This window comes from Saimiri boliviensis, chromosome 1 (genome assembly GCF_048565385.1).
Source record: "Saimiri boliviensis isolate mSaiBol1 chromosome 1, mSaiBol1.pri, whole genome shotgun sequence".
In the NCBI taxonomy this organism is placed as follows: domain Eukaryota; kingdom Metazoa; phylum Chordata; class Mammalia; order Primates; family Cebidae; genus Saimiri; species Saimiri boliviensis.
In genome coordinates this window covers 218,611,871-218,639,075 of record NC_133449.1, presented here as the reverse complement: position 1 = coordinate 218,639,075, position 27,205 = coordinate 218,611,871, and the positions used below count along the sequence as shown (strand labels likewise).

Sequence of the window (27,205 nt, the reverse complement as noted above, 5' to 3'; positions counted from 1 at the left end):
CTTGAAAAACTAAAGAACAATATTCTAGATTTAGGCTAACCAGTCTTAAAAATTATATGGCATTCTCCAAGAATTACAAATTTTGTAAACTTGGAATTTTGTAATATGTAATAAGATATTTTCATGCAATTTTTTGTCAGTAAGTGAAAAAGGTATATGAACAACAATGAAAATGTTAGTAACTTAAACTAGCACATCTATCTACAGGTAGCCTGATTTTGGCTACACATATTACCAGCGTATGTATCAACTTATTAGTTGTTCATGGGGGGCAGTAAATGCTGCTAAAACGTGAGCATACAGATCTAGATTTTCCTGCACATAAAAGCCTATTATTGTCAATCTTTGTGAAATCCCAAGCTTTTAAAACCGATTTAGAACTTGAAACATTTCCTACTGAAAAAAGGGAAATGCAGGTCAATGAGATTCTTACATTAAAAGCAGAAACAAATACTTTGGTTATTCATTGAAGCAGCCTTCCTACTTTAATGCCATTATCAGTACCTTATCTGTGCATTAAGTTCAAGTCCCATCATTAACTAGCATCCTTAAGATCATGCTTTTTCTTAAAGTTCATATCTTCTAGGGAAAATACTTTATATTCTACAGCACAGAATTGAGGTGCAGGCAATTTAATTAGCTTCTATTTGAGCATTTGATTTTTTTTTCATGTTTCTACCTGTCTGAGCATGATGCCCAGGACCTTTCTTTGTTGTTAAATTAAAGAGGTAGATTTAGTCAGACACTTCATTTTTCTGACAAATGTCTGTGTCAGAAACATTGGACCAACAGTGAAACTGCAAGCTGGATCAAATTTTATTTTTTATACGTTTATAAAAGCTTTTAACATAGACTCAGATAATTAAAATAAATCCTGATTATAAACATCCAGGAATAGTAAATTTGGGTTTTCTTTCTGCCTTTCTTTTTGACTACATTGCAAGAACAATATTTGAAACCAATGGAGTTTATTTTGATTGTTTAAGACAATGATAATTTTTATGCCAATTTCATATCATGTAATATTAATACCAAGCATACTGCATTTTATGTTTGTGTACTGGTGTTAGAACCAGCATGACATTAAAAAAATTTTATGAATAAGGATTTATTGTTTTTAACTGTAAATAGTACTATCTTATCACCTCAACAATTTTTTACCTTGAAAATAATAGACTAAATTTCTGATTTCTGAAATGCCATAAATGTACACAACTTTAAAAGTATTATGACTGTAATAAACAAAAAGATCTACTTTTTTGTACCATATTTTGAAATTCAACTACAAAATTAAAATATATATATATATAAGCAAAAACTGTTATTACATTGTTTCTTCATTTCCTCTCTTCCTCTTTTCCTTCTTCTCATCCTTCCTTCCTTTCTTGCTTTCATAGTTTACTTCAATGATAGAAATCACCATAATTGATGATGCTGAATTTGAACTCACAGAGACATTCAATATTTCCTTGATCAGTGTTGCTGGAGGAGGCAGACTTGGTGATGATGTTGTGGTAACTGTTGTTATTCCACCAAATGATTCTCCGTTTGGAGTATTTGGATTTGAAGAAAAGACTGTAAGTTAAATATATCAGGGGAATGCCTTGTTCCAGGCTGCTTTGTCAAATAATTTTGAGTAGAAACAATCTTTCATTTTTGTTTGGAAAGTATTACCCTACACATATGAGCCTTCTCAAGGACTTTTTGAGTGGGCTATTGAATTAGGGGCCAATCCTCCAGCCTATGCACACAGTTTGATAGTAATGTGAGCTCTTAATATCAGGAAATTACAAAAGGGAACAGATTCCTATTTATGGGTATAGTAGACTGAGATGTACTTTTCATCCATACCATCTGTTCTCTGTGTGCCTTACTGCCAGACCACCATTCTTGTCATAGACAGGATTCTGTCTTTGTCTGGGTGTTATATCCCACAATGGGTTTACCTGGTGAGGGATTTATATTACCCAATGTTATGCTAGTCTGTTGTGACTTACATAGAACAAAACACCACAGTCACCCCCCGAGCTTATGTATTTCTCTATATTTCTCCTCTCTTGCTTCTCATTGGCTGTTTACTTCCAAGATTTGAAAGAAGGAATCCAATTATTATTGATTCAGAGAGAGAGAGAGAGAGAGAGAGAGAGAGAGAGAACCTAATTAATCATGAAAAATAAGTATTTGTGCAGCCAGGTTTTGTACCTAGTACTAAATTATCACTGCATCTTAAATATAAAACACTATAAATTCCATCATAATTATTATTATATGACTATGACATAACATTATGACCTTACCTTTCAAAATAAATTCCAAGGTGTGAACTAGCCATGAAAATATATGAGGTAATCCCCATATACTCAGCAACTTTTCTGGCTCCATATTCACCATTCCATTCATTTAATGACTTATAGGTAGTCAGTAATTCACATAGATCACTTTTAATAAATAAACCAATTGCTGTTATGTCCACTCTCTACTTTCCTGTGGATGCAAGGCTAGCCTGACAGCTTGTCTATCAGGGCTAGACTTCTTGGATACTCCAAAATTTAAATGTAACAAATAATTGCCTAATGATTTAGCTATTGAAATTTCAACTTTGGAAGAAAATAGGACCTATAAGAGGCACAAAACAAACTTTCGCTGTGGCTCAATGAGCTCTTCCTTGGGAAAAAAAAAATTGGCAGCAGTATTTGTAAGGAGTGTTGGATTGACAAAAGAGTAACTGTGACTATCTCCCAAGCAGCAGAAAATTACACATGAATATGTAATTTGTTAGTAATTTATTAATAAATAATAAATTTATTAATAATACAATTAATATTATTACAGCTACAAATTTTCCATTTGTCTTAGAGTCTAAAGGTAAGACTTAGGTTTCCCAATTCCTACTGTATTGTTGAACATGTAAAGCATGCATGCTTGGGCTTTAATTCATTAGGTGGCAATGGCTATTATGATTGTTGGTGATAGTAGTAGCTGCTTGTTGTTCCGCCCTTTGTGACTGCTTTCCTTGTGTATATTCTTTCTTATAACAAAGGTTTTTTGATAGTATGGAGTTTATCTTTTAGCAATAAGATACACAATACTGTGCACACAGTGAACATTCTTTTAGCATTATTTGGTGACACAGATTAGATTCACAGCTGAGGAACATTGAGAAAAGACTGTTAGCATAAATCCATCAAAATTAACAAGCTGTTCACAAGGGCAATGTGGTAAGTATATCACAGCCCTGGGAATAGCAGAGACCCATGGAAATCTACTTGTGAAACCTAATCTAAAACGTTACATCTGTGGAATCAAAGAAGACTTATATAATGGATTTTCTCCATTTTTTTTCTTACTAAATATCTCTGCTCCCTGAGTAGTGGTATGATCAATGTGGAGTCAAAATAATCCTAATTCGTTTCCAGGCTCCTCATCTCCAAATATATGTGTATATCTGGCCCTCAGATTTCTATGAGTTTCTATGAAGCTTAAACAAGATCGGGTATATGTAAGAACTGACACACAATAGATGCTAATTTCAGTTTTTTCCAAATCTGTGCTCTTGACATCATCGCAAATCTCATGAAAAAAAAAAAAACAAAAACAAAAACAAGATTGTATTGCATGTTAAGCTTCTATCCATCTTGAAAGTAGAAAGCATTGTGTTATATTTTCTATTTGTATGATGGATGGATGATATAGGTTCAATGAGGACTTTGCTTCACAGAGTCAACATATGTACTTCATTTAAACTAGATCTGTTAATAAGGACTTGTGTAAAAAAAATAGTGCTGGCAAATTAATGTATCGAATCTCCTTCTCTGTATCAGATTAATAAAACCACTTTTGAACTCTGACTCACTAAGTAGGTACATTACAGATAATTCAGAGGACAGTTTAGGTCTGTGTTAAGTGCGGAGCTTGATTGTAGTAGCAAAGATCCCCCACAAATCTCAGTTTCTTCACGTAGTAAGTGTTCATTTCTTCTTTATGCAAGAATCCTGCACCAGGGTGCCCAGTTGGCTGATGCTTATGGACACCTGTTATTTAACTGGTGATTCTCAAGGCACTAGATTCTGTTCATCTTGGGGTTCTGTCCTCTTCTAGATCCTGGGCGTCCTCTCTATTCACCTGCCAAATGGAAAAGGAGAGGATATGTGATCTTGTTCTGGAAATTTATGGCAAGAGTATTAGCAGCATAAATCATTTCTGCCTCTATTCTCAGGGTCAGAATTCAGTTGCATGCTCTACCTAATTGCAAGACAGGATAGGAAATGCCAACTAGTTGAGCATCTAAGAATAGAAAAGAAGTGGGGATTGGTAAAACATTTTTTTCTGCCATATGATCATAACATGTAACATTCTAAATTTTAAAACTGTAGTCATTGTAAACAGAAATACGATTCTACTAGTTTATCTGCTCTTTTTTTTGTTGTTTTGTCTTACTGAATTTTCTTCTTTCAGGTAATGATAGATGAATCCCTTTCATCTGATGACCCTGATTCATATGTGACATTGACGGTTGTCCGGTCCCCGGGAGGAAAAGGAACCGTCCGACTTCAGTGGACTATAGATGAGAAGGCTAAACATGACCTTAGTCCTTTGAATGGAACCCTTCATTTTGATGAGGTATAGTCAGCATTAGGACTTCTGTAATTTTTTCCTAATTTGTCTTTGATTTTGTCTTTTTAAAAAATTATAGATTGAGGGAGCACATGTGCCGGTTTATTACATAGGTATATTGCATCATGCTGGGGTTTGGGCTTCTAGTGAACCCAAAACCCAAATAGTGAATACAGTACGCAATAGGTAGTTTTTCAACCTACACTCCGCTCCCACCATCCAACCTCAAGCAGTCCCCAGTGTCTGTTGTTTCCATCTTTATGTCCATGGCTATCCATTGTCTAGCTCCTACTTGTAAGTGAGAACACATGGTATTTAGTTTCCTGTTTCTGCATTAATTCACTTAGGATAATGGCCCCTAATTGCATCCATGTTGCTTCAAAGGACATGATTTAATTATTTTATATGACTCTGTAGTATTTCATGGTGTTTATCTACCACGTTTTCTTTATCCAGTTCACTGTTGATGGACACTTAAGTTGATTCCAGACCTTCACTATTGTGAATAAATAGACTGATGTCTGGTGTTGAGTGGAGGCACCTGCCCTGGTGTGGGGTACAGGCAGGGAAGGATGGTGAGAAGAGATCATGTTGGAATGTGTTGCAGTCTCTGAGTGGTAAGGGTGTGCACCAGCTTCTAGTCCTGAGCCAGCAGGAATGAAGTCTGCTTTCCTATCATGCTCATGTGGCAGGACTCATTACTTTCAATTCATAAAGACTTTGTCCTTTGGTTCCTCAGTGCAGCTACAGGCCACAGTGACACCCCTCTAAGAGTTGCTAACAAAATGGTCTCAGGGCAGGGTCTCTTCCCCAACTCCAGGGTGAGCAACTTCACGACTTGTCTGTCCTCCATTGCCGGGACACTGCTGCTCTGTGTAAGGAGGGGCAGTTGGGGCCTGTTCTGCCTGTAAACCCAAGTGGCACAGGCTCACTTTTAGCAGGGATGGAGCCACTGAAAAAAGCTCAAACAAATGCTTTCTTTGTGTGCGTGTGTTAACTCCCAGTGGGAAGAACCACAGCTGTGTCTGCAACAGTCTAGAGGGGGAGATGACCCCCTCTCTACGATTGTCCCTTAGTATTGTTACTGCCCCCTTCAGTGACTGGCCCTATGCTTGCATCTCCTTTGTCTCAAGGGGACTTTGGCAGGCTCTGCTCCCCCTCTTTGATGGGCAGCCCACAGTGTGGGTTAGATCTCCAGAAGTCCTTGAGATCCCTGGGACCCACCTGTCCTCCGTGCTTCCAAACATCAGAGCTGGTTGTGGGGTGTGTTTGCAGGAGATCTGGTGGTGCAGTGACTTGGGCAGAGAGGTCTCAGGCAGGGAAGTGACACTATGGGTTTACAGCCAGTATGGCACCTGCATCTCAGTTTGGGTCTGAGGGAAGCATAGGCATGCCTGCACAAGCTAGCAACCCGGTTCTCTGTCCCTGGGAAGTTCCCAGATCGCCACTGATAGCATAGTTTTGGGTCATGAGCATAGTGGGGCTCCTAAAAAGCTTGGCAGTCAGGAGATTGTCAGAGGAATGAGGGGAGGCGAGAAGCACTCCCACCTACTCTTTTCATGGGCCTCCAAGCTCCTTGGAGGTCAGTCTTTGTAGACTCTTGCTGCTTCCCTTTTCTACACCCCAGCTTCTTCCCACGTGCCCTCTGACAGGTCCTGACTCTCTTCCCTCAGTTTTCTGTTCAGAACTTTTCCTTTCACCAGTAACTCTGATCATCTTCCTGAGGAGAACTGGAGCCTGATGTCCCTAGACAGCCGTCTGCTCAAGCCAGTGGTGCTGTGCTGTCATTGCTGAGGGGAATGGTGACTGTAGTCACCCTGTGTGGCCACACCTCAAGAGCTGTCTTTGATTTTCTTTTGCATAGTATTATTTGTGAATTCATGTGATAATATTTACTATATCTGGAATTTTTTTGGAATTTCATATGCATGATAGGGGGAAAATCACACCACACACACGCACGCACACACACACACACACACACACACACACACACAGAAACTCTAGATATCTGAAATCAAATTATTTTCATTTTTTGAAAGTATTTGTTTAAAAGTTTTTATTGATACATAATTGGCATACATATTTTCAGAGTACATGTGATACAGAGTACATTTGATATGTTTATATAATCCAATCAGAGTAATTGCTATCCATCACCTATTCTGCAGCTGTTTTGAAATGTATAACACATTATTGTTACCTATATATATATATTTTTTTTTGAAACAGGGTCTTATTCTGTCACCCAGGCAGTAATACAGTGATGCAATCATATAGCTCATGGCAGCTTTGACCTCCCTCCTTAAGCAATCTTTCCACCTTAGCCTCATGAGTAACTGGGACTACAGACATGTCCCACCATGCCCGGTTATTTTTTAATTTTTAATTTTTTTTTGTAGAGACAGGGTCTCTCTATGTTGCCTAGGCTGGTCTCAAACACCTGGGCTTACACAGTCTCTTCCCAAAGTGCTGGCATTACAGGTATAAGCCACTGTGCCTGATCTATAGTCTAATTTTTAAATTCAGACTGTGCCCATATTTTACCATCAAAACAACCCTCTCTCACATTTTTTCTCTCCTAATTGAAGGCAAAGCCAGCCAGCCAAGCTGGATGTCTGGGTGTCATCCCCAGCTGCACCCTTTCTGTAATTGTTACATGTATTTGATTACCAAGTCCAGTCAGGTTTCTCTTTATGTGTGCTTTCTGACTATTCTGACTGCAGAACTTCTATACTGACTCAATATACTGATTGTGTAACGTTAAGACAATGTCAAGCTTACAAAAACTCCTAATTTTTAATATCCATATACACTTTGAAAAAAAAATTAAGGAAGTTTTTCAGCCAATCAAAAAACTGAAACGCAATAAGTAGTTTGAGAATGGCAAGTGTATTACAGTCCATCTGCATCTGCGTCAGCCTCCCACAGTGGTAACAAGTGAAGGTGCAAGGTCCTGTCTACTTTGAGGGAGAAACATAATCTCTTGGCCCATGTAGTAGGTTTCTGTAACTTGTGGGAATGACTCCCCTTTTCAGAGTTTTGTTGGACATTTAGAGATCTATTTCTTTATGTCTTATCAACATGAGCCTGAGAACCTTGGCTGGAGTATCAACCAACCCTCTGTAGGATGTGATTTTTCTAGTTGCCTGTGTTCACTCAGTTTCTTTTTCCTCTTTCCCTTCTTTGGTCAGTTTTAATATTCAAAAGAAGATGGGAAAGGCAGTATATGGGACCCCATTAAGCTGAGCACAAAGTTTCATTATTGATAATCTCAACCTAACCACAGGACAGTGATATTTACCAATCAAACTCCTAAGTCTTCTTCTGGAAGGGAAGGTGGGGAGGTGGAAGAGACCATCTGATTCTAAAATATACATGGAAATACAAAAATACCAAGAATAGCCAGCAACTCACAAAGAAGAATATGAAGGGTGGCTCTACTTAACCAATGTGTAAAATAATACACAGTCAAAGTAAATGAGACAGTGTGATATTTTCTCTGGGATAAACAAATAGGCCAAAGAGAAGAAAATAGTCCAGATTTGTCAGTCCTTTTCCAGTTTTTGCTTTTTAGAATATGTTTTGATTCTAAACAGCTTTCTTAATTTAATAACTAAACAGCTTTCTTAAATTAATAAAGATGAAACCAGAAGGCAATTAGTTAACAAACAAAAATACCAAGAGAAACTGATTAATAAGTTAAAAATCTTACAAAATAAAAATTGACCTAAGGAAATCATTATTAAAAGAGAGAAAATATTGAAAATTGTAAGAGACTATATAAATATAGGCTATATAAATATAGACAGATTTTAAAAACCTATGTGAAATTGCCTCTAGCAGATGTAGAAAGTCTGAGCATTTGCACTTTTGAAAATGAGTAGAGAATAAATATTAAAAACATTAAAATCTTCGGTTTTCCAAAGGAATTCCACCAAATATGTTATATGGTCCATGTCTGCTTTTTTTTTTTTTTTTTTTTTCAGTCTAGTGACGCTTCTTCAGAGCCTTCAATAAGAGGCAGCACAGAAACAAATAATTTTTTTCTCCTTGAGTTTTCCAAGATGTGATTAAGGAGTTCATTGGTGATGCTGTCTGGCAGTCTATCATGCATATGTTCTGCCATCATTCTTGAGGTGTGATTAGCTTGATGGCATTAAATCTTAAACCAGATCTTGCAGGTATATCATCCACTTATTTCTCAGATTCCAATACATGATGACTCAAGAAACATCTAGGTTGTGTGCCCTAGCCACGATCTAAAAACTTCTCCCTTGAGGAGCATTTAGAATTTAGAAATTAGTTTCAAGTATCTATAAAGATTTTTCTCATTAATAAGGGACAATACTTCTAGTTGCCAGATTCTTATTGCTAGATCCACTCCTTAGGTGATTAAAAAGTTTTCTTGTTTTTGAGCATAAAAATCTACACCAAAGTGGCAGATAGTCTGATCTTTTCCTCTAGCAAATAAGGTCATCCGTTTTTAGAGTACTGCATCAGGAGGGATGTGGTTGTCTCTTGATTCCACTCTCTCTGGCTACTTGTTTGGTCATTGGCCTGGTACAGCTGTGTAACGGCTCCATGGCTTTTGTATATGTCTGAATATACACAAAGGTCTACATCTCCCACAGGTTCTAATTTGCTTTTGAGGATCTCTCTCATCAACTCTCATGTCTGCTCATGGCTAGTGGTATCCACTCCATTAATAATGCCCAGGTGGATCTCCGTTCTCACAAATCATTCTCATGGCAACTTAGCGCTCACATTGGCAATAGGGAAACTAGTCTATAGAAGCTGTTATACCTACGGTACATCCCAGGTTGTACCAAGACTTACTGTATAAGTCACCATTGCCCATCTTACAGGAAAATTCTCACAATAATTCTGTTCAATCCTAACAGGGTGAAGTTCTTTCCTATTTCTTTTTTTTTTTTTTTTTCGAGATGGAGTTTTGCTCTTGTTGCCCAGGCTGCAGTGCAATGGCACCATCTTGGCTCACCACAACCTCCACGTCCTCGGTTCAAGCAATTCTCCTGCCTCAGCCTCCTGAGTACATGGGATTGCAGGCATCCACCACACGCCTGGCTAATTTTTGTATTTTTTAGTAGAGGCAGGGTCTCACCATGTCGGTCAGGCTGGTCTCGAACTCCCAACCTTGGGTAATCCACCCACCTTGGCCTCCCAAAGTGCTGATATTATAGTGCTTGGATTTCCTATTTCTATTTTATGCAGGACAATTAAGCTCCATACTCTGTTTATAGAAACATACAACTCTCCAGAACTGATAAATGGTCCATAGTTGATAAGTCAGAGGGATATTGCACTTTACCTTCCTTGAGAAGAAATTTGTGAGATGGAGATTGGTATCCAAGGCTTTTTAGGACATGCTCATGATATCAACCTTGTGTAAGTGAAAGAAGCAGGATTCGTCATGAAGGCAAACCATGATGCCGTTGAAACTGACACTACAGTATAGTACAATTTGAAGTGTGACTGACCCTTTATAGCTGTCTGAGTTAGAATGATGGTGAGTTTTATAATCCTGTGTTGAGCAGTCATTGTGTGTGGACCCCATGCCAGGAAGAGCATTTGACCATGTGGGAAGGGGTTGTCTTCCAATGAGGCAATTTGCAAAGGAGCCTGACAGATGAGAGAAAGGTAATGCATCCTTTCCAGAAGGGGGATCTTATTGAACATCAGAGCATCCACCACAGAGATGCAGGGTAGGGCCATGTTCAAGAGAATCTTGTTCTGAAAGTCTCTCTTTCCCTCGGTCTTTTATGGATATACTTATTTTTCTACTGCCCACTTTGACTTTTTGCCTTCTACCCATTCCTGCTTCTTTCCCATCCTATCCACTGTTATTGATCCCAAGAATACTCCCTATTATGCCTTTCCTCTCTTGTCTTTCTCTTAGCAGAGTAACTTCTAGAAACTTCGTTAAGTTTCACTGTAGGCTGGTAAAAATAAAATGGTCCTTGGGGAGATAAAGAATAGAGGAAAGGAAATATACAGAGAACAACTATGTTAATACATAGAGAGAGAATCATGATACATATCATTTTTATCTCCACCTTTTTCTCTGCATTATAAAACAACTCCAGTTTGTCCTATGCATCACTGATTAAATTTTCTGCAGTCTGAATTCTACATTTTATTGTTTCTCATGAACATTTTAGTGTGGCAATTCCATTTTTTCTTTGAGATTTTTATTAAATTGTATTATTTTCATCTCTTCCCTCAAGCTTTTATTTCTTCACAATTCTTTATTGTTATTTCTTACAATATGTGTATTTTTAAAAATTTTGTAAGGGCTTCTAGGAAAATATGTGCTTCCTGCCTGAGACCTCCTTAGATGTACTTATGAAAAATCTATAATTCTGGGATGCAGTGCATCACTCCCATTTCTTTTACTCTCTGTATATTATGAATTGGAAACTCAGAATTGCCATAAAGAGGAAAGAGCTGATAACAGTGGGAACACTATAGTTCTGAGGTAGGTGGCAGCCAGTTCTTGGTTAGTGTAGTCTCTGTGGCTGGGAGTTCGGAGAAGTCAGGAAATGGGTCTTACCGCCTGTATTAGTTTTGTTCTCACACTGCTAATAAAGACATACCCAAGACTGGGTAATTTATAAAGGAAAGGAGGTTTAATGGACTCAGTTCACATGGCTGGGGAGGCCTAACAATTATGGCAGAAGGTGAAGAAGGAGCAAAGGCATGTCTTACATGGCAGCAGGCAAGAGAGCATGTGTAGGGGAACTGCCCTTTATAAAATCATCAGACCTTGTGAGACTTACTCATTATCACAAGAACAGCACTGCAAAAACCTGCCCCCATGATTCAGTACCTCCCACCAGGTCCCTACCACGACATGTGGGGATTATGGAAGCTACAATTCAAGATGAGATTTGGGTGGGGACACAGCCAAACTGTAACACCCCCTCTGTGGTTCTCCTAGTTATTTAGGTTCATGACATGGAATGTGTATACTCTAATCTACTCCAAATTGATTCCTTCATTAGTGAAAATTGTACCTATATTTAAAACATTTTAATATCTTTAGTTTCTTTGTTTCTGTCAGTCTTGGCCTTTTATGGTGTCTACATGTGCATTTGAAGAAGGCACAACTCACCCAACCAGTCTCTGCCAGTTAAACTCAGAAGTGTCTTTCCTCCATCTTTGTTTTAATTTGCTGTAAAAATATATGGAGAAAAAAACAAGCCAAACCTCAGGCAGTACAGAAGGATGTAGAAAAATAAGTAAAATTCCCCTGATTCCTTCTGAATCTTGCATTTTACTTCCCAGAGGTAACCACTATTGACAGTTGCTTATAAACCCTTCCAAAAATTTTCTATGCTTATCCAAACATATGTATCTTATTCTTACACAAATGGAATTTTACACTGCAATCTGTTCAGTAACTTGCTCTTTTTACTTTATAATCTATCTTAAACATTTATTTTTCTTACTGATCAAAACCCATTGCATTAAAAAATTGGTTACATATTTTTCATTGCATAGATTCCCTTTAGTATTTGATGCTATTGATATTTCTTCATGAGCACTGTTTCACTATGGTATTTATAGTTATCTTATATTTTTTGTCTCTCTTTCTGGGATTCACATTTCTTGTTTAGTATGTAGTTCTGTGTAGTTCTCTTTCCCCAAAAAGTTATGTACTTTTGCAGACTTCTATCAACTATATTTGTATTATTTTCTTCTCCTTTACTATCTTTCCAGTCTTGGTTCTCTTGAGATATAGAAAGTAGCCACTGAAAAGTAAAAAGGATATAGATTTTATATCCAGCAAGATATTAATCCAAATCTTAACTCTACCATTTAATGCCATGTGACCTTAGGAAAATTAGTTAATTTCTCTCATATTTGGTTTCTTAGTTGCAAAATGGGGATAATAAGACAGTCTAAACAAAGGCTCTGAGTATTGCATGAAATAATGTTTGTGAAAAAACTAGCCATCTTGCAGACATTTAGAAAGTGTTTTATACAATAACTGTAATTTAGAAACATTTTAATGAAATAGCAGGTTACTACCTCAACTTAATATAGTGAATCATAGGATAAAAAATTAAAGGCTTTAATTTTTTTAAAAATAGGAGAAATTTGTATTTCTGTTTTCCGGAGATAGCCTGTATGTAGTGTCATTTCTCAAACTGTTGCTCTGCACTGCCATTCAGCAGAATAGAAATAATTGTTCTAAATTTTAAAGAAAGAAAGGGATTCCAGGTTTAAATAGATGTGGGAAAACCTGTTACCTATTTTTCATTGCATAGATTCCCCCTTGTATTAGAAAATAATACAAATATAGTTGATAGAAATCTGCAGCAGTACATAACTTTTTGAGAAAAGAGAAGTACACAGAACTACATACTAAACAAGAAATGTGAATCCCAGAAAGAGAGACAAAAAATATAAGATAACTATAAACACCATAGTGAAACAGTGCTCATGAAGAGAAAAAAAAAATTGAACTAAGTAAGCTATTTTTGTGCAGGATTATTTTTAGACACTTTAATACACTTAAGACCATTTTGAGTCTCTAACAGAAGAAATATTCTGAATTTATTCCCCTATGAAACTTACCCATCACCTTATTATCCCAGAACATTTATTACTGTCTTTCATAAACATTGTCTGGAATTTTCCATCTGTAATCACCCTTTTTCCCTTTTACTGGTTGTAGATTTCTTTGAGAAATGAAGAGCATATCATATTAAATGCTGCCTTATGTATACAGTAGGTAAAGTGGAGGGCAATATGAACAAATATAGTTGATTCTCATGATTCACAGTAGCCAATCCTTATCATTCACAATCCCCTACTTGTGAATGTGCCTAGTCACTAAGGTGTATTTGCAGCCTCCAAAGTCAATACTCCTGATGTTTTCACGGTCATTCATGGACATAAGGTTGTGGAGAATTTGATTCACCTGATTTATACATTCCCAGCTGAGGTTAAACAAGCCAACAACTTGCCTTTTTGTTTCAGCTCTTATGTTGTATGCAAATGTTGTTTTTACAGTCCATTTATTGTCACTTTTTAATTTTATTTTTGTGCTTTCTGTTGCTGAATTAACTATTTAAAAATACAAAAAAAAAATTAGCTGGGTGCAGTGGAACGCGCCTGTAGTCCCAGCTACTGGGGAGGTTGAGGCAGGAGAATTGCTTGAACCTGGGAGGTGGAGGTTGCAGTGAGCTAAGGTTGCTCCACTGCACTCCAGCCTGGTGCCTGGTGATGGAGTGAGACTCTGTCTCAAAAAAAAAAAAAAAAAAATATGCCCCCAAGTGTAGTGCTGAAATCTGGTGTTCCAAACACAAGAAGGCTGTGATGTACCTTAAGAAGAAAATATTTATGTTAGATAAACTTTATTTGGGTGTGAATCATGTGTTTATTAAACATGAGAAATGCACTAGAATGATTCTAAATTTTACCAATGTGCACATGTCTGCAAATGACCACTGAAGTGGCCAATATTGATTTTGGGGTTACAAAGTTGGGTGAGGAGATAAATGTGCAAATAAGGAATCCAAGGATAATGAAAAAGAACTGCATATAAAATCAATAGCACCTTGGAGAAATTATTGTACACATAAGGAAGTATATAAAGATGTTTTTGGCAACATTATTTGTAATAGTAAATAGCCATCGTTAGATAAAGTGTGCAAATAGTATAAAGGCAAACAATGGAATCCCTACAGCAATGAAAATAATACATTGAGGCTGGGTGTGGTGGCTCATGTCTGTAATCCCGATATTTTGGGAGGCCGAGCCTGGTGGATCGCCTGAGGTCAGGAGTTTGAGACCAGCCTGGCCAATATGGCAAAACCCCATCTCTACTAAAAACACAAAAATTAGCAAGGCGTGGTGATGCACACCCGTAATCCCAGCTACTCAGGAGACTGAGACAGGAGAGTCACTTGAACCCAGGAGGCAGAGGTTGCAGTGAGCTGAGATCATACTACTGCACTCCAGACTGGGCAACAAAGTGAGACCCTGTCTCAAAAAAAGAAAAAAAAATACATTGAACCTACATATGAAAACATGGATAACCTCAACAATACATATTGAAGGAAAAATTAAGAAGGAGACACAATGCATTTTAGAATGACTAATGGGATGGGAAAAATTTTGAAAAGTGAGATCATAATGGGCTGATAAAGGGGACAAAAAGAATAAATGAAAATAAAAGATGATTTGTTGTCCAGTGGAACAATGCTGTTGACAGGAGTAGGATCAATTCAAACTGTGCACCTGAGATTCCAGAAAAAAAAAAATAAGAAAAAATAAAACCATTAACATTCTTATGAGTTACAAGTAATGAGAAACAATGTATGATGGGAAAGAACTATAAAATACCTAGGAATAGATTTAGCAAGAAACAAGTGGAACTAATATAAAAACAAAATCTTGAAGGTGAAGGTAAAAGAAAACTGAAGTGTGTATATAAAATACCAAATTCCTGGATAGAAAAACTACATTTTCTTATAAATTAGGCCCTTTACTGCTACCTTTAGATATTTTTGTTAACTAGAAGGTGCCATTACTAATTTAATGTCAGCAAAATAGACCGTGAATTGGATGTTCAGTGATGATGAACAATAGCTGGCATCTCAGGACTGTCAGTTTCCCCTGAAACTGTGGTTAATGTCATTCACACTTTGTTTTCTCCTTTGAATGGAGCTGTTTCTTTTTATTTATTTATTTTATATATATATATATAATTGAACTTTAGGTTCTGGGGTACATGTGCAAAACATGCAGGATTGTTGCATAGGTACAAGCATGGCAAAGTGGTTTTCTGCCTCCATCCCCGTCACCTATATCTGGCATTTCTTCTTATGTTATCCCTCCCCACCCTCCCTACCCCCGCTGTCCTTCCTCTGTTCCCCCACAACAGACCCCAGTGTGTGATGCTTCCCTCCCTGTGTCCATGTGTTCTCACTGTTCAACACCCACCTGTGAGTGAGAACAAGCGGTGTTTGATTTTCTGTTCTTGTGTCAGTTTGCTGAGAATGATGGTTTCCAGATTCATACATGTCTCTACAAAGGACACGAACTCATGGCTTTTTATGGCTGCATAATATTCCATGGTGTATATGTGCCACATTTTCCTTGTCCAGTCTATCATCGAGGGCATTTGGGTTGGTTCCAGGTATTTGCTATTGTAAACAGTGCTGCAGTGAACATTCGTGTGCATGTGTGTTTTTAATAGAATGATTTATAATCCTTTGGATATATACCCAGTAATGGGATTGCTGGGTCAAATGGCATTCTATTTCTAGGTCCTTGAGGAATCGCCACACTGTCTTCCACAACTGTTGAACTAATTTACACTCCCACCAGCAGTGTAAAAGTGTTCTTATTTCCCCACATCCTCTCCAGCATCTGTTGTCTCCAGATTTTTAAATGATCGCCATTCTAACTGGTGTGAGATGATATCTCAATGTGATTTTGATTTGCATTTCTCTAATGACCAGTGATGATGAGCATTTTTTACATGTTTTTTGGCCTCATATATGTCTTCTTGTGTAAAGTGTTCATGTCATTCGCCCACTTTTGGATGGGTTTTTTTTTTCTTGTAAATCTGTTTTAGTTCTTTGTAGATTCTGGATATTAGCCCTTTGTCAGATGGGTAGATTGCAAAATTTTTTTCCCATGAAGCTGTTTCTTATAAATACTAGATTTATGACCTTTGTCTATGTACATCATTTTGTGATCATTTAACTTTCTTTAAAGATTGTATTTTTAACAGTTACAATTTTTCAGTAAGCTTAGGAGTTGTGTTAAATTCTTTTCCCGTTTTCCCCATAAAGAACCTAAATGGAATTTGTAGTCAGAACTGATTTTTGTGGAGTAATTTTCCCTAGGTACAACTCATAATTCTAGTGACAAAAAGGCATCTTTGAAAAATGATTATGGACATAAACATTATTCTGCTAATGACAACATTTAAACTTTGAGTTTTGTCAATCTGGAAAATGCACTGTTTCTGTCATTGGATGTAGACGGAGTCCCAGAAGACCATTGTGTTGCACACACTTCAAGCCGCAGTGTTGGAGGAGGACCGGCGTTTCACCATTCAGCTGATATCAAGTGATGAGGTAGAAATATCTCCAGCAAAAGGTAAGAGAAATTTACATTTTTGGAAATAAAAAAGTCGATTCTCAGAAAAAATGTAACAAAATAACCCATACTTACAAATATAGGCAGTGTTAGGTTTTATAATTCCTAAAACATAAAGATACCATTTTCTACATGTTTTAAAGGTTAAGAATTTTTTTTAATTAAAATTATAATATCCAATATTGGTAAGGTCATAAGTCAAATATTTCATACTGCTTAGCTGTGTAATTTTTTTTTTAAAATGAAGATGTTCATTGTAGCAGTCTTTATAAAATGTAAAATAAAGTATGTCAGCTTCCTAAATGATCCAACAGTAGGAGACTAGTTAAATGTGTCAGAATACTATGCAGCGATTCAAAGTGACATAACAGGAAAAACTCTTAATTACATTAAAAATTAAAAACATAATTACATGGATAATTGTTATGTTAACAAAACAGGTTTTTTAACAACAGTCTAAATGTACTCTATTTTGTTATGTTCATGTCTTACATGACTTTAGAATTATTTAATTGAAATGTTAATAGTATTTTTTGATTACCTATATTTTCTAAACACATTTACAGTTACACGTTACTTTTGTAATAAAACATTATTTTTAAATGGGTCATATTATGTTTAGCATTATAGCCTATGTACATCTATTTTCATCTGAAAGTAGTTATTTAGATATTTTGATATTTCAGCAACAGGCATTTTAATTCTTCTTTGCCTCCAGTTGATATAATGATTTGTTTCTTGGATCCATAGAGAAAAAATTAATGATTCTAAAATGGTTTTATTGTTCTATAAACAATAATAACCAACCATAAAAACTGGTTCAGAAACTTTAGCATGAAAACTTGGTGATTGTTACATTTCTTTTTTTGCCATCAAGAACTCTATCCTATGCAAGGATCTGTGGCTAAAAGCAGATTCCATGGTCAAGGAAATTTTCAGAATTGTAGAGTATCTATCACTGTATGTACTTAGGGTAGTTATTCTTTCTGCATTTTTGTTTAGGAAATTTTCCAACAAGACTGTCAGGGAGTCACATCATTGCACCATATTCTTTTGTGAGTCTTTAGTTAGCGTTAGTTAGCTCTTTCCTAAGTCTTTTAGTTGGCTACGTCATGTTAAAAGGACAGAGTTGATGTCACATAGGCTAACTAAACATAGAGGAATATGTCATTGGATCAGGATAAATCATTTACCATATTAAAAAATTTTTTTGAGGGAGGATCTTGCTCTGTCACCCAGGCTAGAGTGCAGAGGTGTGATCACAGATTCCTGCAGCCTTGAACTCCCAGGCTCAAACAAACCTCCCACCTCAGCGTCATGAGTAGCTAGGACTACAGGCATGTGCTACTATGCCCAGCAAATTTATTTTTATATTTCTAGGGATGGAGTCTTCCTATGTTGCCCAGACTGGTCTCGAACTCCTGGGCTCATGGGAGCCTCCTGCCTCAGCCTTCCAAAGTTTGGGATTATGGTGTGATCCACTGCACCTGTTTAAAAAATTCTTAATGTATTTCTGTCTGAGTATGACATACTTGCTGTGACAAGCCACTCTTGATTCCATTAACCCATTACCAAGAAAGTGAGAGTTAGTAATCTAGCTCTTTGTGTAATGAGCCCCTAATCTGTGGGCTTATTACATTGTTTCATTAACAAATTGTTAAAGAAACAATTTTCTTTAAGTTTCTGCTAAATTATATGGATACTCAAATACTTGATATAGTTTTTATTTTCATTTGAGTAGAAATATTTGACACAGCCTTATAAATGTTAAAGTCAAATGACAGAGTCAGAAAATTAAAAATGAAAAAGTGCCCTCAAAAAGTCTTGCTTCTGCCACATACAGTTGACATAGTTATGTAGCCAACTGCAGTGAGCTGCAAAATGGTTACTGTAGAAGCAAATTAATGCAAATGGTAGAGGAACCCTTGCTTATCATGAGAATGATAGGGAAATTACTGCCCATTTTTTTCTGCCCCTTTCACTAAAATGTAATCTTGGGCAAGTGATTTGCCTCCAAGTCTTCAAGACCTCAATGTGCTCCAGTGTCATCATAGGTAAAATGAGGATACTAATACCTAACTTACGTGAGAGTCTTGAAAATGAACTAGATTCCTGTGTGTAAAGCGCTTGGAAAGTTGCCAGGCATAGATTAAGGGTATGTGCGCCTCTGCTACAAAGCGGTCTATATCATCTTCAATTTAGGTAGCGCATCAATAATTATTCGGGGAGATAAGGGAGCGTCAGGAGAAGTTGGCATAGCTCCATCATCTAGGCACATCCTCATTGGTGAACCCTCAGCAAAATATAATGGTACCGCTATCATCAGGTAAGGACTTCATGATTTTTCTTTGCCTATTTGGGGGTTATGAAGCTTTATTTAAATAATTAGTCTTAAATCCATCCTTCTCAATACATACCTAATCTTCAAGCATTAACATCTTACATACTGGTAACATACTGTGGAGAGGAGAGCAAATTTTGGGAAGAAATTGAAACAATATCCTGACCTATCTTGATGTTTGATCATGAGAAGTTTCCTGACTCTTGAGTGATTGGAATACATTACACCAAGGAAAGAACATGGAGTTGAAAACAGAAAATCTGTGCTTTCAGTCTGTTCTGTTACTAAACATGTGATATAAGGGAGTTACTTCATCTCTGCAAGACACACATCTCTGTGTGTCTTAGCTACAAAATTATTCCTTAGAAAATCATCAGGGCCAAACATTTTGCTTCCAAGCATTCTAAAATCAGGGCCTGTATTAGTCTGTTCTCATACTGTTATAAAGATCTACTTGAGACTGAATAATTTATGAAGAAAAGAGGTTTAATTGGTTCAAAGTTCTGCAGGCTGTACAAGAAGCATGGCTGGGGAGGCCTCAGGAAACTTACAATCATGGCAGAAGGTGAAAGGGAAGCTGGCACATCCTACATGGCTGGAGCAGAAGAAAGTGGGGAGGGGCGCTACATACTTCTACACAGCCAGAGCTTGAGGGAACTCTATCACAAAACAGCAAGGGGGATCGCCACCCCCGTGATTCAGTCACCTCCCACCAGGCCCCACCTCTAACACTTCAACATGAAATTTAGGTGCAGACACAGAGTCAAACCATATCAGGACCTGTCAGATAACTAAATTAGTATGATCATAGGCAAGTTTTTTTTGTAATTTCAAAAATTTCGTAAATTTTCTTATAGGGGGTGGGAAGCAGATATCAGTAACATAGTTGAGTTTGACTTTATCTTTAGGATAGTTATCCAGAAGTAAGACGACGTATTTCTTCCCATCAGCAGACCTTCATTGTATGAAGGGTCTTCCAATATTTAGAGAACTTAGACTTTTCATATTTTATACCTTGTATGTTAAGTGAAAAGCCTATAAATATTAATACTTCTTTTTATTTCTTTAAACCTTCTGCTTCTAGTGATCAATTTTTGACTGCACTCTTGTCAAGATAGATTTACACCAGCTTAATACTTTGGTTGTTACTGTCTTGGAAATTAAAGACTTTCGTTTGGTTTATAGTTGGTAGATAAGGTTGTTTAAAAGCAAACTGTTATTGAAATGGATGAAAAGTGATTACTGTTAAAAGACAGAGAAAATGTTTAAGAAAAAGTACCTTCAGTTGAAATGTATTGGATATACATTTGTTTATTGTTTTAGCCTTGTCCGTGGCCCAGGAATTTTGGGGGAGGTCACAGTGTTCTGGATGATATTCCCTCCTTCTGTGGGGGAATTTGCTGAAACATCAGGAAAACTGACAATGCGAGATGGGCAATCTGCAGTTGTTGTAGTAATACAGGTATCAGTATTAGCTGGCTTCTGTCATGCCATTTGCTCTGTGTGCTGGTGTGTCCTCATATGTGAGAGACAGAGAGAGAGAGAGAGAGAGAGAGAGAGAGAGTGTGTGTGTGTGTGTGTGTGTGTGTGTGTGGTTAGAAGTGGGGGATGGGGACGAGGTAAATATTGCAGCATTTGGGGTTGTTGGCATGCACGTGTGTGTGTGTGTGTGTGTGTGCACTTAGAAGTGGGGGATGGGAGGTAAATATTACAGCATTTGTGGTGTTGGCATGCATGTGTGTGTGTTGGGGGGGTTGACAATGGGGATTGGAGAGGTTAATATGACAGCATTTGCTATTGTGGAGGTGCCCGTGTGTGGGGTTAAGAGTGGGAATGGGGAAGAGATTAATATTTTAGAATCTATTATTTAGAGGAGAGGAGTTTTTCTTGAAATTTCACAGATTCTTCTGTTGATGACTCTTGGTGTTTCTCTAGGCTTTGAACGATGACATTCCTGAGGAAAAAAGCTTCTATGAGTTTCAGCTCACTGCAGTCAGTGAGGGAGGAGTTCTGAGTGAATCTAGCAGCACTGCCAACATCACGATGGTGGCCAGCGACTCTCCCTATGGCCAATTTGCCTTTTCACATGAGCACCTTCGAGTGTCAGAAGCACAGAGGGTATAGTATGAAATGCTTACAATTTTAATATTTTTATTTTTGACGTTAAAATGTTTTCTCGTTTCTATTCCAAAGTTTTCACAAACTGATTAATTTGCTCCAAACATCATTCTTTTAACATATAATGAATATAATTTTATACTTATATGTAATTTTAACACAATCCTGGTAAATAGAATCTTTAGTTAGAGACAGTATTGTCTGGTAGACGAAACATCCACATCAAATAAGAAAATGCTTTTTGCATAGGCTAACATCACAGTCATTCGTTCCGGTGGATATTTTGGCCGAGTGCGACTCTGGTATGAGACCATGAGCGGGACAGCAGAAGCAGGCGTGGATTTTGTTCCTGCAACAGGGGAGTTCCTCTTCGAAGCAGGGGAGATGAGGAAAAGCCTGCATGTTGAAATCCTTGATGATGACCATCCTGAAGGCCCCGAGGACTTTTCTCTAATAATTACAAAGGTGGAACTCCAGGGAAGGTAAAGAAGGAAAGGAAATTAGGAAAAAGAAAACAGAAAGCACACACAGAGAGAGAAAGTTCTGTTGTGTAGAGATTAATACTGAGCTCTAATGCAGTTTTTTCCCTACTCTTTCTCAGATTTGTGTGACATTAGAACAGGGCATAGAAGGGAAATTATGACAACGACTGTTATTTTTTGTAATATTCTCTAATATAACTTCCCTCTGAAAGTTGAAAAAGTATGTGTTTCTGTTGTGTGGACTCACTCTGGGTGGCCAGAAAGTTGAATAAGAGATGGGCTTCACAGTTCTCTAAGTCAGAGGTCAGCTGGTGTGGCTGAATTTGCGTCTCTTGATTTCCATACTCCTGAAAGGGCTGGAGGGAGAGATTTCTTTCCTTGGGTCATCTGAGGCTGTATTGTCTTCTGTGTAGGTGAATGACATAGATGCTTGCCCCATAGTTTTAAAGTGGGGAAAATTTTGAGTGAAAGCTAGTTGGCCATTAATGTGCACCGTGTTTTCAATGAAGATTATGAATTAACCCATAATGAGTCACTTTCATTCCCTGATTTAGTGGGGCAGATTTGATGGGGTGGAAAAATAGCTTTAGCATGGTTAAGTATTCACAGGTTCTGTAGCTTACAGGTTGAGAGATACCTATCAGCATCTCTGCCCAGATAGGTGGGCCCTTCAGCTGGTACAGTGCCTACATTGAGAAGAGTCATCAATACATTCTTCTTGTGCATGAAAATATTTTTGCATTTATAATATGAATATCATGCTTTAAAAACATTTTAAAGCTAAAATATGTCACTCGGTGACTTAAGTGTGTAACATCCCATCTGGGAAAAAAAATATATTGTGGATTCACATACCCTTTAAATTTTAAATTTCCCCCAAATGCTTCTGTGCCTGGCAATGAGAGTGAATTTTTATTCCTAGTAAATATGTTAAAGTTTGAACTGATCACTGACGGTTTTAATTAAATAAATGCAATTTGGTGAAAGTAGCTTATTAAATGTGAGACCGTATTTGTGTTATTGACCAACTAGAGCTTGAATAGTTAGTCTTCTTTGCTCCCCACCTTCTTTTTTTTTAAAAGCAGTTCCTATGTAAGTATAATTCTGGGAAACAAATTTTTCCTTCCAGATAAACTTCTAGGTTTTCTTTATTCTGAAAAGGTAAATAGTACAACTAGCTAATCTACAGCCCATCTCAGACTACTAGTAACAGTCTTATTTAATATTACAAGCCTCAATTTTCTAATTTTGCCTTATATATAATTTGCCAATTTTCAACCTTTCTACACTAGTTAGGGTATAAATACCAGAATAGAATTTGGGAATTGGAGGAAGGTCTAAAATAGTTTATTGACATTTTTTAGCATCAGGAATTAAGGCCCTGGAAGTTGAAGCTTTTTTTTTTTTTTTTTTTTTTTTGGTGGGAATAATATTAGCCTACAAAAACTTCTTTTGCAGAAGTATCATTACAGAAGTAAACTACCATCAATGCTAAAAATAGAGGAATTGATTATAATTTGTTTCTATAGAAATTGAAATTCTTTTCTTTCTTTTGTTTTCTTCTCTTCTCTTTTCCTTTTTTTTGGACAAAGTCTTGCTCTTTCACACAGTACTGAGTGGAGTGGTACAATCATAGCTCACTGCAAGTTTGAATGCCTGGACTAAAAGAATCCTCCCACCTCAGACTCCTAAATAGCTATGACTGCAGGCGTGTGCCATCATGTCTAGATAATTTTTTAAAATTAGTTTTTAGTAGAGACAGGGTCTCACTGTGTTGCCCAGACTTGTATTGAGAAATATATTTTTGAATCTGATGATTTAGTTTGAAATTTAATAGTGGCATGACTCACTGTTTCTTTAAATAAATCATCTCAGCCTAACAGTGTAAATCTCAAGCCCACCTGCTTACTTATCTCTGAGTGCATTACGTCCATTATTGCACATGTATTCGACAGTGATTCCCAAAGGTTCATTTTACGACAGCATCGTCCCAATTTCCTCATAGTTTATTATCTTCCCATTGCCCAAGCTCAGTAACTTTCTATTAGTTTTGGCTTCGTGTATGCACCAATAATTGGGAGCAACACAGAAATCTGTTTCAAAACATCATTTCAGAAAAATAAAAGACTATTTTAGTGTTGGGGATCTTTAAAAGTATTTGCAATACTTTATAGAACTAGATTATAGGAGCCAAGAGGACCTTTTAGTGCATGTTATGCAATTATGTATTTATTTTATTTTGTTGTATTTTATTTCGATTTGTATGACTTTGGAAGAGGGTATGATTTTACCATCCAAGAAAATGGACTTCAGATAGATCAACCTCCTGAAATAGGAAATATCTCCACTGTTCGAATCATAATAATGAAAAATGATAACGCAGAGGGCATCATTGAATTTGACCCAAAGTATACTGCCTTTGAAGGTAGGTTCAGCTAGCTAGCTTTGTAAGTTTACTATCACTTTCCAAATTACATGAGTTTGAATTTCCATGTATAAATTTTCTTGGTTTGGGGTGTGTGTGTGTGTTTATACATATACACTTTTATATTTATTTACTTACTTTGAAATATATTTTCAGTTACCTTTGGGCAAGTCTTGAACCTTGCTGTGAATGGCAACAAGACTATCTAGAAAAACTATATTTAATCTTAGGATTATTAAAGTGTTTCTGTTTCAAACATTTTAATGAAAGCCTTTGTAATTTGTGCATATTTAATTTCCTATGTTACTAGAAATCAGTGAATATTTACTTTCTACACTTGATCTTAGCCAAAAGGCTGAGAAACAGTGAATCTTCACTTTCTAATGAATAGTCATTTTTGAAATGCATATTTTCCTGGCCTAGAGATGCAGGTGGTATCTGGATCCTTGAGCTTGCTTTCTTGAAACAGTCCCTCATAGTAGCTCTCCTGATATTGCCAATTCTTTCCTCTCGTATAAGCAGAATACAGACTATATGATTATATTCCTTTCCAGATAGGAAGAGATGGCTGCCTTTCAAGGATATGATTTTATTCAAAGACAGAATATTAATATGACTTTACAAATAAATATGCTATCTTATTTCTGCAATTAACCTGTTTGACTTCATTGCCTCTATCAAAGTTCTTTGGTTATCTATCCTTTTTTAAAGTTTATAAAAAATTGCTTTAGGTGTTGGTTTACAATGACTTTATGGGTAAGTTATGGAATACATCACTATTTTGTGGACTTCAGTTATACCTGGTAAAAGTCATATTACCTTTTTGCATCAAGAAATAAATGAGACATACTTTTTTTCAGTTCATTGCTTTCTGTTAGATTCATTATCTTTGGTGAATTTTGGTCAGTGCGTATTTATAGTTAAAATGTACATTGAGTATTAGCTATAGCAAATGTGAGCCCTATTAAATTTTAATATGCAGAGTTTAGCATAGCTTACGAAGAAATAAAGATGTTTTTGAAAATAATGTTTAATTTGAAATCAAACACTGAAGATTATTCACAAGTAGATTTTCAGATTCACAAGTAGATTTCATAGGAACTGCAAATGTAATCAAATTGTACTTACATCTGGACCTTTAGAACATTCATATGATATACATATCATAAACCTCATTTATTTATATTACTATATTTATATTTCAGTGGAATGTGTAGAATCAATCTAGAGTGGTTCCCTAAGAGCAGAAACAACTTAAGTGTTGTGTGTGTGTGTGTGTGTGTGTGTGTCTACCTAACATTGTCTTAGAAAGCAAGGATCATTTGTTTGTATGCAGCGCACAGAGGAAGAATGCCAATCCTACTTGTTACATAGATTATTTAAATGCTAATTGTACTGTTCACTGTAGCTTTTAACATCCGATAAACTATGTTCCTCCTAAAAAAAAAAAAAAAGTCATGAGCTTTTCACTAATCTTTTTTAAATGATAAAAGAACTATGAAAACATAGAGTACTTACTTTGTGCCATCATATTTAATTACCAGGTTTAATTTGGCTCAATCTTATAAGTTAGTTGCTCTGTCTGGTTTACCAGTTAATTCCAAGTTCCCATTGCAGTGGAGGAAGATATTGGGCTGGTCATGATTCCAGTGGTGAGGCTCCATGGAACTTACGGCTATGTTACAGCTGATTTCATCTCTCAGAGCTCCTCTGCCAGTCCTGGAGGTGTTGATTACATTTTGCATGGCAGTTCAGTCACCTTTCAGCATGGGCAAAATTTAAGTTTTATAAATATCTCCATCATTGATGACAGTGAAAGGTTGGTATATAGGAAATAATGTGGGCATATGATATGTAAGACATAGGTATTGTGTTCTAACCCTGACATATGTTCTGTACTGACAATAGAACTTTAGATAATATGTGTCCATTGGGTAACAACAGGTGGAATACTTTTGAGGTGCTGGGGTTAGGGAAAGAGGGGCTAAGAGACGATGTGATTACATATGTTACTTCATTTCAAAGTAAATAATATTTTCTGTTTCTTTAGACTTAAAAATCTAATCAAAATGTGGAAACATCCTTTAGTTTACTTTCTATATGCATTAAGCAATTAAAAAGATCCCAGTCTTACAACTGCCCTAGGTCATGTAATATTGATGTTAATCATTTGTGCTTTTAGCTAAGCACCCACTTCTTACCACTTGATGTGTGACTGCTGTGCTTTGAATATGTATGACCAATTTGGAAAATGACTGGTTATTGGGATTTTACAAGTACTTTAATATGTTTAGACTCTCAGAATTGCTCCTTCTTGCCATGCAGTGAATTTGAGGAGCCCATTGAAATTCTACTCACTGGAGCTACTGGAGGAGCGGTCCTTGGGCGCCACCTAGTGAGCAGAATCGCAATAGCCAAGAGTGACTCTCCCTTTGGCGTTATAAGGTTTCTCAATCAAAGCAAAATTTCTGTTCCTAACCCCAATACCACAATGATTTTATCATTGGTGCTGGAGCGGACTGGAGGACTCTTGGGAGAGATTCAGGTAGATTAATTTCTTCCACGATTTTAAATAAAATTTTTGATAGAGTATGATGTTGGTTTTCTCATTCCCCAAGTATGCGTATGTGTATGCGTGTATATATATTCATTCACAATCAATAAATATTTAGTAATTACCTTGTATGTGTAAAGCAGATTTTGAGCCAGGTGAAGTACACAAAAATAGATGAGGCCTACATCTGTCCTCAGGGAACTCGTGAGAGCTTGTTGGAAATGACGTGAATGATTGTGACAAAATTCGTTAATTCAACAACTGTTGGTTGATCAGACCCTGTTCTAGATACTGAGAATATACTGGGGCACTAGACAGACCTCATCTCCATTCTTACAGGGTTTTCATTTTAGTAAGCAGAAGTGAGCAATAAACAAGTAAAAAGACAATGATCTGGTAACAGTAAGGGCTCTGCTTGTAAAACTGAGAGACACAATTGTAAGTCCTGTGCCAGATGGATGGTGAGGGTGTGATATTTCAGCTGAAAGGTGGGTTGAGAGAAAGAGGTTAGAAGGGTGAGCATTGGG

At 36.8% G+C, this 27,205-nt stretch overlaps 1 protein-coding gene across 4 annotated transcripts in view; it reads left to right on the top strand.

The window, feature by feature from the left end:
• The window catches only part of ADGRV1 (adhesion G protein-coupled receptor V1), a 583,497-nt gene that overhangs the window by 193,016 nt on the left and 363,276 nt on the right, over positions 1-27,205 (top strand). For all 4 annotated transcript variants that reach the window (XM_074383772.1, XM_003920760.4, XM_074383775.1 and 1 more), the window contains exons 58-67: positions 1,398-1,577; positions 4,456-4,620; positions 16,641-16,758; positions 18,961-19,084; positions 20,423-20,561; positions 21,035-21,217; positions 21,467-21,699; positions 23,976-24,124; positions 25,742-25,943; positions 26,450-26,669. In XM_074383772.1, coding sequence (XP_074239873.1) covers positions 1,398-1,577; positions 4,456-4,620; positions 16,641-16,758; positions 18,961-19,084; positions 20,423-20,561; positions 21,035-21,217; positions 21,467-21,699; positions 23,976-24,124; positions 25,742-25,943; positions 26,450-26,669 — 1,713 coding nt within the window. The remainder of the gene's footprint in view (positions 1-1,397; positions 1,578-4,455; positions 4,621-16,640; positions 16,759-18,960; positions 19,085-20,422; positions 20,562-21,034; positions 21,218-21,466; positions 21,700-23,975; positions 24,125-25,741; positions 25,944-26,449; positions 26,670-27,205) is intronic.